The sequence below is a fragment of the Hypomesus transpacificus genome, unplaced genomic scaffold, assembly GCF_021917145.1.
Source record: "Hypomesus transpacificus isolate Combined female unplaced genomic scaffold, fHypTra1 scaffold_154, whole genome shotgun sequence".
In the NCBI taxonomy this organism is placed as follows: Eukaryota; Metazoa; Chordata; class Actinopteri; order Osmeriformes; family Osmeridae; genus Hypomesus; species Hypomesus transpacificus.
Window position 1 is genome coordinate 264,708 of NW_025813721.1, and position 16,566 is coordinate 281,273.

Sequence of the window (16,566 nt, forward strand, 5' to 3'; positions counted from 1 at the left end):
AAAACATCTAATACAGTTTATTGCACTTCTACCCAATTTGACAGTACAGTTATGTGTCACTGTGTCTGCACAAATAAAGAGTGAATGGATTGATTCAATTGAAAGATCCCAAAGGAAAATCCACAATGATGGATATTTATCAATTCCAGCCTTCCTTACTACCTGTCTATTGTGCAGGTAAGGTAGGTTACTTTGCTGGACACCAAGGATTTTACAGCTGACCTTCACTATTTTGGAAAGAGTAGATTTGGCCTTTCTGAGATTGCCTTTCCAGCAGATTACAGAAAATGTTATACAAACTCAGTGTAGAATTTGTAAAAAGGGTCATGACGGTCTTATCAACATGGAACTTTGACAAGTTTACAAAGGCAGAACAGTCCTTGTTGACCCTTTTAATTCTGTGTTGGGGTTGAAATTCAACTTCTGTCTCTACAAAGTCTACCACATACAGTATTACCAATCTCACCTCTCTGGTTTTACACACGATGGATAGTGTCATCCCACAGGCCTTCCCTGGCATGGCGTTCCAGGGAAGCAGGCCTGAAAGAAAAAAATGTTTAATTCGGAACCACAGGGAAGACATTAGATATAGCACACATAGAACAGTTCCACGTGGAATGCTTGTCCCTGAACATTTCCACATTCATCAACGCTGATTTAGAAGCGTAAAGCCTTTTCCGCATTTTGTAATTATTTACATAGGGCAACTTTGAGAGAGTCTCTAGCCATAATTAAGGATTCCCTGCAAAATAAAGTATACAAATTAAAAGGAAACATTGTCCTCATATGTAAAACGTACACAGGCCCTGAAAAAAAAAAGGAAACTTTCTCGTCCAGACGAAATATATGATTGTTTCAAGTTTATGTGCCATTTATATTTACAGGTATGGCTACATCTGAATGAGCTGGGCTTGCTCCTCTACATAACCCTATATTACATTTAAGTGTTGTCAACGTTGCAAATTTTGTATGTACAGTACCAGTCAAAAGTTTGGACACATTGAATGAGAAAATGTGTCCAAACTTTTGACTGGTACTGTACTTGATGTGAACAACGTGATACTTTGCCAACCTGTGTTTTGCTTGTGTGTGTGTGCATGTGTATCTGTATATGTATCTGTGTGTGTATCTGTATGTGTATCTGTATGTGTATACATGGGAAAATGTGTCCAAACTTTTGACTGGTACTGTATATACGCCAGCATGTTTAACAATCCCATTTACCAAAACAGTTACGCCTAAATGTACCGTACATTAAGTGAAACGATAGTCTTTGCTATGCTTTACTAGTGCCTACATGTGCACTAGTACAGTGGCTCCGTAAAAAAGACAATGCATTTGGAGCGTGGAAGAAAGGTGCGCGTACCGTACTGGCGAGCGTCGATGCAGAGCTGGTTGATGCTGGCCGGCGTCTCGGTCAGTACGGTAATAGTATGACAGGTAGCATCCATGTTGTAACAGAAGTAAACAGGAAGTGCCGAGAAGGCAAACACCAGGAGCCACAAAACAGCCAAGACGTAGGTCACCACAATGAACTGTGATTGGAAAAAAAGGGCGGACCGACAGACAAAAATACAAGTTATTGAGACTTGTGTTCCATAAATTCTGTTAAAATCTTGGGATCTATGGCATAAATATCTATAGTTTAGAATCTAACTTTTTCCCCTCCATTTTTACATAACAGCCTAAACACCTCAACCCTGTAATCCTAGAAGGCAGGCATAACTGCATCTCCATCCTCAATCTTGCCACCTCTCTTCCACCCTTCCACTCCTCCTCTTTCATTCCACCATCCTCAAGTCTCTCCATTTGACATCCCTTTCTTATCCACTCCTCACACCCTCACTCTTCTCTAACTACTGACGAGCAAAAGCACCTACCTCCTCTCCAAATCTAAGTATCTCCCTCCCCTTGGAACTTGGAGCAGCCCCTTGGAGCAGCATTCCCATACACACACACACACACACAGTCTGACCATGGAACTGAGGCAGCGTCCACACATGGTGCTCCTGAACTCTCCGAAGGTCTGGCGTGTGGCACTGGTTGTGTAGAAGCCCTCAGCCAGAAGCACAATGCAGTAGAGGAAGAAGAAGGAGGCCAGGCCATAAATGACATACTGAAAATATTGGATACTGGAGTGCAAGGGAGAGAGAAATGGAGAAGATGAAAGGAAGGAAGGAAGAGGGAACATTATTTTGGCTTCTACTTTACACCACCTGGACACACACATATGCTTTCAAAATAGAAGTCATGATAATGTGAAAGACATGTATTAGAGGTGGAAGACATCCTGACCAAGGTGAGTTAATCCCTTCAACTGCAGAAGACTTCAAAAATACCTAAACAAGATTATTGTGTCTGCCTAGAAACCCTGTCTAGGACCAAGCCCTGGAGAAGCAGCCCTGGAGACTCACAGGTAGGCCAGGGTAATGTAGTCCTGGAGGTTACGGGCAAAGTAGGTCTCAATGAGCCTCTCTGTCTCTGTGAGGGCCTGATGGCCACAGCCACAGAAGAGAGCAATGCCAGAGAAACACAGCAGGGTGGCTACAAGGGAGGTGTAGGGCACCCCACCCAGACAGCGCATACAGCAGTCATAGCAACCTAGGAAACATACAAAGAAACAGAATTAATACACACACACGTTACACCTGAAGCAGGCAGCACTATAAACATAATACATGTCCTCATCTACCTTAACATAAACCCAGTAATTTAATTGAGTTAATTAAATTATATACAATACAAAACACACACAAAATAATAGATTAATATACTATGTGTTTTGTATTAGCTGTAATTCATATTTTTCACAAAATAAATCATGTTTTAAATAAATTAATACACAATTGATATAAAAATATAAATGAATAACAATCATAAGGGGGAGCAGATTACTTCTGTCATTTTCTGTAAACTATGTGAAAACATGGCCTCAAAGGCCATATATCCTCAACAATAGTGTAGAACGAGCAGTGCCCATCTACTGTGCTGTCTGGTCCAGCCCGGCTGAAATAAGCTACAGCTATTCTCTAGCTGACCATTCTTTTCTAAAGTCATGTGCTGCTTGAATAGATGCCAAGGCCATGGACCTACGCCTGCAACGACCCCAGCACTCAAATCTCGCCCCACACACACTATAGGAGTAAAGTGTGAGAAAAGAGGGAGGGCCGAAAGAGAAAGAAAGAGACAGCTTTTGTGACCAGGGAGACAACAGTCTTTGTTCCCTTGTGTGGTAGGGATACAAGAGCCACCAACAAACAAAGACCGGAGCCACCTCCATCCCACACACACACGTGCGCATGCACACACATCCTCTATTTACTGCCACATATTCCCCATTAGAGATCCATGGAGATAGTTGTAGGCTGTAACCATCTGAAAGCTGTCTAAGTATGTGTGGAAATAGTCACAGGAAGTGGATAAGCAGTGGCTGGTACCGTTACAGTTGGCACAGATGGTAAGATGGGGGCTGGTGAGTGATGTGCCAGCCCAAAGGGTGTGTGTTTGTGTGTGTGTGTGTGAGACAGACAGAGTGAGAAAGAGCGAGAGAAAGACATGCTCTGTGTGATTGCAGGCTGCCATCCAGTTTGTATAATCATAGGGGCATGGAAATCTGTTCTCAAGGATTTTAAAAGTTTGACTACATCAACACTGACATCACTCAAATCATTCATACACAACCAATATTTGATATCCATAACTACTCATTTCTAAAGCGAGTAAATTGATGTTTTAAGCTGCTACTTAAACGTTTCCAAAGTATCCCTAGCTAAGATCTAACGTGTACATGGCCACATGTAGCACAAGTATCCATACCTCCTCTTATCCAGCACGGCATAATTACCTTGAGGGACCTACTTTCCTCTCAAATGACACCAACTTAGTAGGGCTCTCAAATCTCAAGCATTCACGGTGAGACTCGCACATTATATTTCTCACGCTGAGAAGTAAGGTATAACTTGACCCGCTATATAAAATCAATGGATGAGGCGCAGGCATACGGTGTATGCAGATAAGTTTTCTACCGAGTTGAGCGCCTTCTCGAGCCTCGATACACCCCACCGGTCTCCAAGATTTTAGTGGGCTACCCAAACGATGACGGGTATGGTAATCATGAGCCAAACTTTCTATAAAGTTGAGAGCCCCGACACTAACTTAGAATGCCATCAGAGCAGTGAACAGAAGTTTAATTTGGTTTATTTAACGTGGAGAAAGTAGAGGTGACGAGGGTCTGTCAAGAAGCACCTGTTGCCAATTCAAGCAAAAAAATTACCACTGCAGCAGATCTTGGACTCGGAAACTTTGAAGTAGGCTACACTTGAAATCCCTTATCAATCATTCTCAATGCACTGGTAAAATGACATACAAGGAAAAATGTATTGTTTTGCATCTATGATGAATTGTGTATTTAAAGTCGACTGCTCTACTTACCCATGGCTAGAAGATTGTGCGTAGATCTGCCCGTAGCCTTTCGCTGCTCTCCCGCAGCTGGTCCGCTGATGAAATGCGCGTCTTGTTTTCTCAGCCCCCGGATATCATTCTCAACTTGCTCTCTGTTTTACCAACAATGAACACAGTTGCTGACAGCGGAGAGTCGAATCTTAATGACAAAATGTCGCTTTCAATGGACTGCGAGCAACTAGAATGGCTCCGAGAATAATAGAAGGGCCAAGGTTTCGTCTAACGCTTGGGATGAATTAGTTATGCTAGTTCATTGTTGGTGAGCAGACAGCACCGTCTTCATTTGCATATCATTACATTGCAAACAGGGCCAGGTTAAGGTCATCTGGGGCCCGGGGCAGAAGCCTCCCCCCCCCTCCCCCCCACACGTAAAATATTTTAAAATATATATGTATATTATTATTACTATGATTTTTATCAATATATATTAGAGAGAGAAAGAGGAATTGGTAATTAAATTATGACACACAAAAATATCAGTATGTGATACATTGTAATCAGTGGTGGCTGCTGGTCTTTCAAAGAGTAATACTTTATTTATATAGCACATTTCATACAAGAATTCCAGCTCAAGAATTGCAGCTCTATCTGCGGTCTCTCGAATCCGTCTTGGATCCGAGCTGCCTCTTGCAGTTTCCAAACAAATAACAACCCAGACAAGACGCACTCTATCTGGGGTCTCTCGAATCCGTCTTAGACCCGAGCTGCCACTTGCAGTTTCCGCACATAAAACAACCCAGACAAGCCGCACTCTATCTGTGGTCTTTCGAATCCGTCTTAGATCCGAGCTGCACTGCAGTTTCCAAACATATAACAAAACACATGCACTCTCGCACAGTCATTGTGGATTCCCAATTAAAATAAAATAAAAAACAAAAATAAAGTACAATTATAATAATAATAATAAAAACTACAAAATAACAAAATACAATAACTCGATAAAATAGATCAAATGTAACACATAAGCAATAGTGCAAGTCAAACGCAAGCCGCAATCTTTGCAGAAAGACGCAAATCTATAAAAACTATAATATTACTACTACAAGTTGTAAAGCCCTTCTGAGATAAAAATTTGTTAAATGCTAGGGTAAAAAGGTAGGTTTTAAGCTGTCTTTTAAAAATGTCTAGCATATTTGCTTCCCTGATATTTATGGGTAATTTGTTTCATAGTTTTGAGGCGTAATTGGTAAAGGCTGCATCACCAATCTTCTTATGACTGCTTCCGGTGAACTCTAATAGGCCTGCATTTGATGATCAGAGTGTTCTAGCTGGTGTGTAGTTTATAAGAGAGTTAGCAATGTAGCTAGGTTCTAGTCCGTGTAGAGCTTTGTATGTGAGGAATAGGACCTTAAAGTAAATTCTGAAGGTAACATGGAGCCAGTGTAAAGTAGCTAGGACAGGACTAATGTGTTCTCACATTTTAGTTTGGTTAATAATCTAGCTGCAGAATTTTGAATGAGCTGTAGTCTTTCAGTGGTTTTCTTGGGAAGACCAGTGAAAAGTGCATTACAGTAGTCCAGCCGGCTGGATATAAAAGCATGAATTAACTTCTCTGCATCATTTTGGTTTATGAATGGTCGTACCTTTGCTATATTCCTCAGGTGAAATAAAGCAGTTTTGGTCACTTTATTAATGTGAGAGTTGAAATTCAAATCTGAGTCCAGGATTACACAGAGACTTGTCACCTCTGGTTTAAGCCAGGGGGTTAAACCTCCTAGATTCTTAGTAAGCATCTCTCTTGGATTTGGGGCCACATAGTAGGACGTTTTGTTTTCATTTAATTTAAGAAAGTTATCATTCATCCATTTGTTTATTGCCAACAGGCAGCTGGTAATGGAATTGATGGCCGTTGCATCGCTGGGTTCAGTGGATATATATAGTTGTGTGTCGTCCGCATAGCTATGGAAATTAATGTTATGTTTTCTGATTATGTCACAGAGTGGTAACATATAAAAAGAAAAAAGTAATGGACCTAGGCAGTTTTTCTTGAGCAACCCCTAAGCAGTTCTCATGTTTATTAGACCTATGGTCTCCTAAACTAACATAAAACTTCCTTCCTGTGATATATGATTTCATCCAGTTCAATACACTATCCGTGAACCCAATAAGCTTTTCCAGTCTATTGATTAGGATGTTGTGATCAATGGTATCAAATGCTGCACTGAGATCTAAAAGGATAAGGATAGAGACTTTATTTGCATCAGAGTTTAGTCTGAGGGCGCTAATTATTTTGGTGAGAGCAGTTTCAGTACTGTGATACTGTGACTTCTGCGAGACTTCCAGAATGTTATTTTCTTCAAGAAAATAATTTAATTGGATTAAAACTATCTTTTCCAGTACTTTACTAATAAATGGAAGGTTTGATATTGGTCTGTAATGTGCAAGTAGACTGTTATCCAATTTGGGTTTCTTTAATAGGGGCTTTACAACAGCTGTTTTGAAGGCATCTGGGAAGACGCCAGTTCTAAGGGATTTGTTTATAATCTCTAGCACCGGACCTGAGACACTATCAAACACTCGCTTAAAGAATGTTGTGGGTATAGGATCAATATCTGAGGTTGTGGAGTTAGATTCGCTGACAATTTTTGAAAGTTCACGAAGTGTGATGCAGGTAAATGTGCTCATTGTTATGTTGCAGAATTTACTGATGTCAGTTTCGACCCCACTATTAAGGCCGTTATATGGTACTCCGTACTTCACGATGACGGACACATGGGAAGGGCCTACGCATAGATGGAACGCCCTGAATCGCCCTCTCCATCGTCTACGGGGCCGTCGGAGAGCTCTCCCGTGCACCGTTGAAATTCCTGTCGATCCGTAATGCTGTGCTGTACAGCGACGGATACCCCTTGGCCGTGATTGGTCCGCTATGACATAATTTCCAAACGTCATCATTTCCGACTTCGACAGAAAGGTGTTTTCTCTAAGGTCGTCTTTTTGAAAGACGTCTGTGTTGAGAACTTCTTGGAGAAAAAGTTTATTGTGAGCTAGTTTATGCTCTACTCTAGCGAATTCAGAAACGTGAGTTTGTTGTCTGTGCACTGACTGCCACAGTTTAGTGACCTAGAGTTGTACATTGTAGTTTTGACTGTAGCCTACATACAGTTTGTATGGATCTTTTTGTTTCCAATTATATCAGTCTTTTTGTTTATCATTTTTCACATTGGATTATACACTTGGTGGTGGAGAAATGAATTCACAAAACCTGAGCCTTGGCTATATCGCAGGGGTGTCAAACTCATTTTCACCGAGGGCCACATCAGCATTATGGTTGCCGTCAAAGGGCCAGATGTAATTACGATGTAACGTCAGTAACGATGTAAAAACATGGTGTTTTTGTTGTAGCTTTTGTGAACATAGGGCCTATTATGCTGCAATTGAAGTCCGCCTTTTAATTCTTGGACAATCTGCTGTTTTTCTTGGAGGATACATTTGCATATTTTTCTCAGTGTTTGGTGACAAAATGCAAACGCTCATAGCGCAAGAGCAAAACCTTTTTTGCCCTTCATTTGAACGCAGAATAGCTTTTTGAAATTTATGTAAAATAAACATTGCCGTTTTCCAATTGGTAAAACCTTGTCTGATGAAAGTGATGTCTTCATCATGTCTGGCTCCAAATTGTCGACAAGGGAAGCAGAAACATGCTAGCTTGGCTGAGTACTCTAACCAAGTTCGAGAGTGATACCAACTTGGGTTGAATGCCCGAGGACCTTGGCTGAAAATGCACATGGGGTACGTTCGCAGAACTGGCTGCATTGGAGTGCTGTCATTCAAACCATGCTCGCCTTCACCCAGTTAAACTTTGCGTTTAACACTGATGTGCATACACTGCTTTCTAGAGGCGGGATGTCGTCACTTTTCCGTAACACAATCGATTTGCATGGTGAGAGATGTCGTTTATGGTCAATGCACGCTGTAAAGCAGCATATACTTATTTCAATAGCCCATTAAGCTTCCGCGGGCCACATAAAATGACGTGGCGGGCCACATTGGGCCCGCGGGCCTTGAGTTTGACACCTGTGCTATGTGGACTTGTCTACCCCCCCAGGTAGACAAGTCCGCTGCTTTGGATGAACTGTATGGGATTATCAATGGTCTGGAAAATGTGCACCCAGAGGCAGCCTTCAAAGCAGAAAGTCCTGCCCAAGTACTATCAGCACATTGACTTCTTCACACGTGGAGACCAGATCCTTGACCATTGTTATACAACATTCAAGGGCAGTTACAAACCCCTCCCCCGCCCTGCTTTTGGGAAGGCTGATCACACCTCCATTCTTCTCCTCCCCGCATATGAACAAAAGCTAAAACAGGTCAGACCGGTTGAGAGGTCAGTTCACCTATGGAGTGACGAGTGTGTGGCGACCCTCCAGGTCTGCTTTGACACCACTGACTGGCTGATGTTCAAGGAGGCAGCGAATGGGGACATGAACGAATACTCAGACACTGTCTCCAGCTACATCCAGCACTGCATTGATGACGTTGTCCCCAAGAAGGTTGTCCGGTCTTTCCCAAATCAGAAGCCCTGGGTTGATGCTGCGGTCCGGGCCAAGCTGAAAGCCCGCACTGTCGCCTTTAATTCTGGGGACCCTGATGAGTACAGGAAGGCCAGATACGAACTTCTGAAGGCCATCAAAGCAGCAAAAAGGGCTTACAGGACCAAGGTGGAGTCCAGCTACCATGGCTCTGACCCCAGGCGCATGTGGAGTGTACTTAAAGTTATTACAGACTACAAAGGGAGAGGCTACAATGAGACCCAGTCCTCTGTCCTACTGCCAGACGAGCTGAACTCCTTCTACGCTCGCTTTGAGAGGGACAGTGACCCCCCTGCAGTGGAGCTACCTGAAAGGCCAAGCCAGTGGTGTGCCTACACTAACTGTAGCCGAGGTGAGGCTGTGCCTTAAGAAGATCAACCTTCGCAAGGCACCTGGCCCAGACGGCATATCAGGTAGGGCCCTCAGGGGCTGCGCTGACCAGCTGGCAGGGGTCTTCAGTGACATCTTCAACCTCTCCCTTAACCTGTCTGTACTCCCCACCTGCTTCAAGAGGACCACCATTATCCCTGTGCCCAAGAACACCAAGGTCACATGTCTGAACGACTATCGCGCGATAGCACTGACCTCTGTCATCATGAAGTGCTTCGAGCGGCTAGTCAAATCATTCATCTGCTTCTCGCTACCCCCCACACTGGACCCTATGCAGTTTGCATACCGGTCCAACAGGTCTACAGACGATGCCATCGCTCTGACTATGCACACCGCTCTCTCCCACCTGGACAAGGGAAATACATATGTGGGGATGCTGTTCATTGACTACAGCTCTGCATTCAACACCCCCCCCCCTCCAGACTGGTCTCCAAGCTTGTGGACCTGGGACTAAGCACCTCCCTCTGCAAGTGGATCTTCCACTTCCTGACGGGGAGGCCTCAGGTGGTGAGAATCGGTGACCGCACCTCATCCATACTGATCACCAACACAGGCACCCCACAGGGCTGTGTGCTCAGCCCTCTCCTGTTCTCCTTGTTCACTCACGACTGTGTGGCAATGCACAACTCCAACCTCCTTGTTAAGTTTGCTGACGACACAACCATCGTGGGCCTCATCTCTGACAGTGACGAATCAGCCTACAGAGAGGAGGTTGACACCCTGATATCATGGTGTCAGGACAATAACCTCTCTCTTAACATTAGCAAGACCAAGGAGATGATTGTGGACTATAGGAGGCGGCAGGAGGAGGAGCATGCACCCCTACTCATCAATGGATCGGAAGTGGAGATGGTCAGCTGCTTCAAGTTCCTCGGGCTGAACATCAGCAATGACCTCACCTGGTATGTTCACACGGACAAGGTGGTCAAAGCGTCTCGTAAGCGCCTCTTCTTCGTGAGGAGACTGAAGAAGTTTGGTATGGACTCAGTCATCCTCACTAACTTTTACAGATGCACTATCGAGAGCATTCTGACTGGTTGTATTACAGTGTGGTATGGGAGCTGCAGAGACAGGGACCGCAAGGCCCTACGAAGTGTGGTCCGTTCTGCTGAGTTCATCATCGGCAGGAAGCTCCAAGCCCTACAGGACATCGACCACACACGTTGCCTAAGGAAAGCCGGCAGGATTCTAAGAGACTGTTCCCACCCATCCTTCAGTCTCTTTACCCCGTTGCCTTCTGGCAGGCGTTACCGCAGCATCCGGTCGCGCACACGCAGACTGGACAACAGTTTCTACCCAAAGGGCCATCAGGCTTCTGAATGGACACTGATATGGACATTGATTACTGCACAATAGTTACTTCTACTCTGTCACTTTTAGTTACTGGTTGCACTATCAGTAACATTGCACTACTGTACCTCACTGTACCTCGCCACCAGGCTCCTGAATGTTCATTGACTTAGTCACTGATCTGCAAATTTGCACTATTGTACTGTACGCCACTTAGGTTAGAATAGGTTATAGGGTTGAAACAGGTTTTATGTGCATTTAGGGTTAGTATAGTGTACTATTTATTGTTATCTTTAATTTAGGAAGTTTTAGTATTAGGGTTAGTATAGTCGATTATTTATTGCTATCTGTATATTTAGGAAGTTTCACTTATTTAAGCTCACCATAGATGTAAATGATGTTCCGTGTACTTAATGTTATGTTATGCCAGGTGCTTGCGTTGTCTTGTCTTAAGAATTTCAGTGCCCAGTCTAACCTTGTCTTGTTCTGTGTACCTGACAAATAAAAGATTTGAACTTGAACTTATGTCAAGCTAGCGTGCTAGCTCGACCTCATGGTCTGCTTGATACAGTGGTGCTTACCGCCTGTCTCGTGGTCAGTGGCTCGTCTATCACTAGAGATGGTGATCACAAGACACCACGTAATATCGACCCTTGTCTTTCTAGGTTGTTAGATAAGTGTTAATGAACTTTGCTTATATGGTGCTATTAAATTAGTCTTGTCCCTGCAAATGTTTTTAACTTGGTTGTGAGAATTTGAGTTACAGGTTAAATAAATTATGATGAAGATTAACAGTATATTATTGTTATTGTTACTATTTTTATGGAGAAAGCACAGAACACTTCTTGGGAATTACAATGACCTGACAGCAAACTCACATTGCCTGGGGACATTGCCTGCTGGTGAGGGTCCTTCAACAAGTAAGCAGTTGAAACTTGAGGACATCAAAGCCTCTCAGAAGAGCACAGATCTGGCTGTACTGAACTTTGTTGTCCAGGGTTTGCACCCTTTTGTTGTAGTAGAGCAGCCTGGCCTCTTCGCTTTAATGCAGCATATTCTGCCAAATTACAGAGGGATGTCACGTACAACCTTGAGGGACAGAATGGAAAATAACACAAAGCAAATGAAAGCCAAAGTGACAAATGCGATGGAAAACATCAAATACATCGCAACAACCACAGACGGTTGGAAAGCTCATCGGAGTCACTGCCCACTGGATCGAGCCTGATGGCTTAGAGCGATGTTCTGTTGCTCTGGCTTGCAAAAGGCTTAAAGGAGCACATACATTCCATGTACTAGCTGGGGCCCTTAATGACATCCACACCGAGTACCACATTCGGGATAAGATTGTAAGGACCACGACTGACAATGCCTCAAATTTTATAAAGGCTTTCAGGGTTTATTCTGGTGAAGACGGAAGTACAACTGAAGAGGAGAGGGAAAATGGGAATGACAGTGAGAAGGATAATGAAGATCAGGGGCCTGTACTACGAATCAAGATCAACATGCTCTGGATCACTTTCAGTTACCCGGCTACGCGAAGCCTAACAATCGCAGTCACGATAAGGGGTACTACGACGGCAGTTATTAACTCCCTAATTCAACCCAGATCTTTCCAATCTAGAGGCGTGCGCGTTCACATAAAGGGGCGGTGTTTGCATCGTATGTCCAATCGCAAACATGGACAAAACAAGAGCCGTATATTTCACGCAGGAGGAGCAGACAATAATCTTACAAACTCTGTCTACTCCTCCTGCGTGAAATATTGTAATACAAGCATATCAGGAATACAGACATATAATACAGGCAAAATTCAACAAAGTCGCTGCTGCCAAACTGGCAGAAAATAGCATACGCTGTAAATGCATAAGCTAGGCCTACATGACTTATTGAAGATGTGACCATAATTACACGGGTGCATTCCACAACGTTAAACTTTTGTGGCTGTATTATTTTAGTTGCAACCCTGCAGTGGCAAACGATCGTTGGAGCAAATGCTAAATAAATATAAAACCATAATTCAAAACAGTAAGTAGTAGTAGGCAATACTTGCACATATTTTAAGGCCAACAAGTACAAGGCTGAATGGCCTGAATTAGTCCTTTTGTAGGACATTGTAGAGCTACAAAAGACCTATAAGAACAATGAAATTGCCTTCAGCCAACATGAAGAAAAATTAGGCAACTGGTGGCAGCAGGTTGGAAGCCCAGGCATATGTATTTTTCAAGTAATCTATGTGACCATGTTCATTCAACAATTATTTATGAATATTGTAGGAGTGAAATGTATTACTGTTCTCTGCAGTGACAGGAAATACAGTGGTGTTGCTGCCACCACCCTCTGTCGTCCCACTGTGCCATACAGAGGTAACAGTGAAACTAATAGTCATACGCCAGTATGTATGCCATTTGTGGTTGTTGAATATTTATCAAATATACCATTTACTTTCTCAAGTGGAGGTCCTAGATGATCAGGAAACTGTGTCTGCCTGCTCATTTTGGGGGTACACTTTTAAATTGTATTTACCACTTGCAACACAGATGGTGAGAGTGTGTGAACGTGTGGCTGTGATTGAAGTGTCTGTAATGACTTACTAATGGTGGTGGTTTCAACATAAGACACAAGTCCTTAAAGTGCTCATTTCAAATATGACTCAATTGATTACATTTCTATGGTGTTAAACTCAGCAGGAAGAGGAACTTCTTCCTCCCCCTGAGCCTAGGGCCTCTACTTTAAGGCCAAGACAAAGACACAAGGTATAAGCAATGAACCACAGTAGTCAAATGGACACCTTCAACTTTCTCCAAGTGTGCCTTGCAAAGGGACAATGTTCTTCATTTGTTTCAGGTTGGAGCAGACAATGTGAGGGCCCTGTATAAAACAACCCTGGAGCTCGATTATAAGAGGCTTTTAATAAAAAAAAAAAAAACAAGGCTGGAGACAGAGAAACTGGAATATGAGAAGAGATAGTACATGACTGAATGAATGACAATAAACTTAAGTACACTGACATATTTTTCCTGTTCCTAGGGGAGGGAGAACACATGAGAATGTATTTGTTAAACTTTTGTCTACGTTTTGATCTTTTTATACCTTTTTGTGGCTTTTATGTTGTGCCTTTTGAATCTTTTGTGGGGGTTTTCACCACTTCTCTCTTTCAATGTCCTATTTATTATTTTTGAAAAATGCTATAAAAGTGAATGAAACATCTAAATTCAATGAAAGTAGTGAAATGATCATTTATGTATCACTTGTGAAGAGCTTTGTACAGATACCCATTGTTCTTTTTGGTTTGAAAGGTTTTGGTTGAAAGAAACCCCAATTTTCTGATATGGAAATGATTAGAAAATGGGTCAAAGCAACCTAAGGACAAAGGGGTTAAGGGGAGACACCCCAGTGAATAGGGATAACATATCAACATGAAACCAATAGTAGGTCAAATAATGTTTTCATTACTAGTTTCCTGTAAATGTAGGCCTATGTTTAAATGAGCAAATGATTAAGTTGTAAAATATGATATTCTTTGCATACATTTCGAGAACGGAAATCAGAACATTGAGTGAAAAACCTTGTTTCATTTTGTCAACATATTAGAGTCCAAAGCTTTTACAAAGGGCACTTTGGATAGCTTATCTATTTTTCATCACTCCGCATCACCCACACTATAAAACTACCCATAACGAAATAGCGAAACGCTAGTCTGTGGGACTGAGTGCACAGCTTCAATGCGTTGCATTGGCAACATACGGCTCAAGAAGCTGGCAATATACGTAATTCCCTCTGTTAGGAATCTATAACTTTCAGAAAGATACTCATGAGGGAATGCGAAAGGGTTTTGTTGGTCTCTAAATGTTCTGGCTCTTCTGAGCGCCAGTGGCGGAGCCAGGGAATTTCCATTGGGGTGGCCAGGATGGGGCCAGTGATCATTTTTGGGTGGCAAGCATGTGTCTCACCAGGCGATGCAGTGCTATTTAAGACACATATAGGAAACATCTCAACATTATTCGGAATTCAGGTGAAAAAAAGAATACACTTATTCTGTACCTGGGGATCCACTGGGGCCACTCCTCAGGGAGGACTCTTCTGTCCTGCTCTCAATCAATCTTTCAGAAACATCTAAAATAATTACAATAAGGTGTACAGGTAATTTTCCTAAAGGTTTTATAATGCATGCTATATAGTGTTTAACAAACACACTATAAGCTAAAGTATAATATTAGTGAAAGTGTCTCTGGGTAGCAAATACAAATATGCCATACTTTAATGTAATGAAAAAACTAACTGATATGTTTTACAATGCACTTTCAACCTGACCTGTATATGAATAGACACACTTTAAGCCAATTGTAAATAAGATAACCTCATACCAAGCTGTACTATATGTGAGTCTCTATACTGTATACCTGGAGGTCCATTTAAGTTGCTGCTCTCTGGGGGCTCCTCATCCTCGCTCTCTGCCTGTTTTTTCTCCATCTCATCCTCATTCTTTGCCTTAGCTGTCTTCTTTCCACTTGCCCTGAAGAAGGACGCTATGTCTGCCTTCTTCCTCTTCATTATTTTTCCCTCTTTAATGACACCTATCCAAAATGCATACTGTATATACCTGACACAATCATAACACGATCTAGCTTGCTTCTAAACTGCAAAATAGATAGTCATGGGTGGGATAGTCACAGTTATTAGAAGACAAAAACAACATCCAATATAGCTGCAAGCAGCAATGTGGTGGCCAAGCAGGTCAGATGACCCAGAAGAAACTTTCGACATCTAGTGACTGCGGTTTACCTGGCTTTCTTTGCAGTGGCTTATAGTCTCGCTAAACAGAGAATCAGAGACATGACAAGCTTGTCAGCTTTGGCTGGATTTGAACCTCTGACGTTGCCAGGACACCAATTTATCCTAGTGAGCTATTCTCAGTGCTGGAAATCAGATTTCAGTGACTGCGTAAAAATATAAAGAATTTTTCCTGTGGCAAGCGGTTGTCAGATTTGTCCCAAGTTTAAACAGCTGTAATTCAGTCCTATTTTGATATGTCAATGTGATTGTGGTCTGAAGATAATCTGTGTAAAAGTTGGTGAATATTTGATACATTTTGAGTAGGTCAAAAACGTTTTATTAATTAATGAAAATGGCGGCATCAATTTGGCTGGTATCACAAGTTAACATGTGTCAGACATGGGATCGCCCCCCTAGTGGTTAGAGGACACATATCTGTAAAGCACAATAAATCTGACTCTTCTTGAGTATAGATCCCCTGAGATTGAAACATTATCATTACCATTATGATTACACTGTTAGACAGCTACTGTGGCATACCTGGCTTCACTAAACAGATAAACAAGTATCATGACATGCGTGATGACTTTGGCTGGATTCGAACCTATGACCTTACACTACAGAGGAACCCGTCTTATCCCAGTGAGCTATTCTCAGTGCAAGGAATTACTGTGTTCAGTTACTATGTAAAAAAAAGTAAGCCGTTTTTCCTGTGGGAAGCGTTGTCAGATTTGAACCAAGTATAAAAAGTTGTAATTCAGTCATATTTTGACAAATCGAGGTGATTGTAGTCTGAAAATGATTTGATTACATGTCCATGAAAATAGGAGCAACGGCAAAAGAGGAGTTCAAAAAAGTATGTTTTTATGAAAATTCCAAATGGCCGACGCCCAAAATGGTGGACACGGGACAATGTGATATATTTCGACTTGGTATGCCACGTAGAATCAGAAGAGACCAATCTTGTGATTTATGACAAATCTGTTCAGAAGTTATGATGCAAGAAATCCGATGCACTGGCTAGATGTAGATTCACTATATCTACAAAGCACAATAAATCGGATTCTTCATGAGTATAAATCCCCTGAGAATGAAACATTATCGTGGCCATTATGAT

General features: G+C 42.3%; 1 protein-coding gene across 1 annotated transcript in view; it reads right to left on the reverse strand.

Annotated features, from left to right (window-relative positions):
• The window catches only part of plp1a (proteolipid protein 1a), a 66,342-nt gene that overhangs the window by 7,987 nt on the left and 41,789 nt on the right, over window positions 1-16,566 (reverse strand). The window contains exons 4-8 of the mRNA XM_047051423.1: window positions 4,432-4,553; window positions 2,415-2,601; window positions 1,976-2,132; window positions 1,367-1,535; window positions 467-540 (exon numbers count right to left, since the gene is read on the reverse strand). Coding sequence (XP_046907379.1) covers window positions 467-540; window positions 1,367-1,535; window positions 1,976-2,132; window positions 2,415-2,601; window positions 4,432-4,553 — 709 coding nt within the window. The remainder of the gene's footprint in view (window positions 1-466; window positions 541-1,366; window positions 1,536-1,975; window positions 2,133-2,414; window positions 2,602-4,431; window positions 4,554-16,566) is intronic.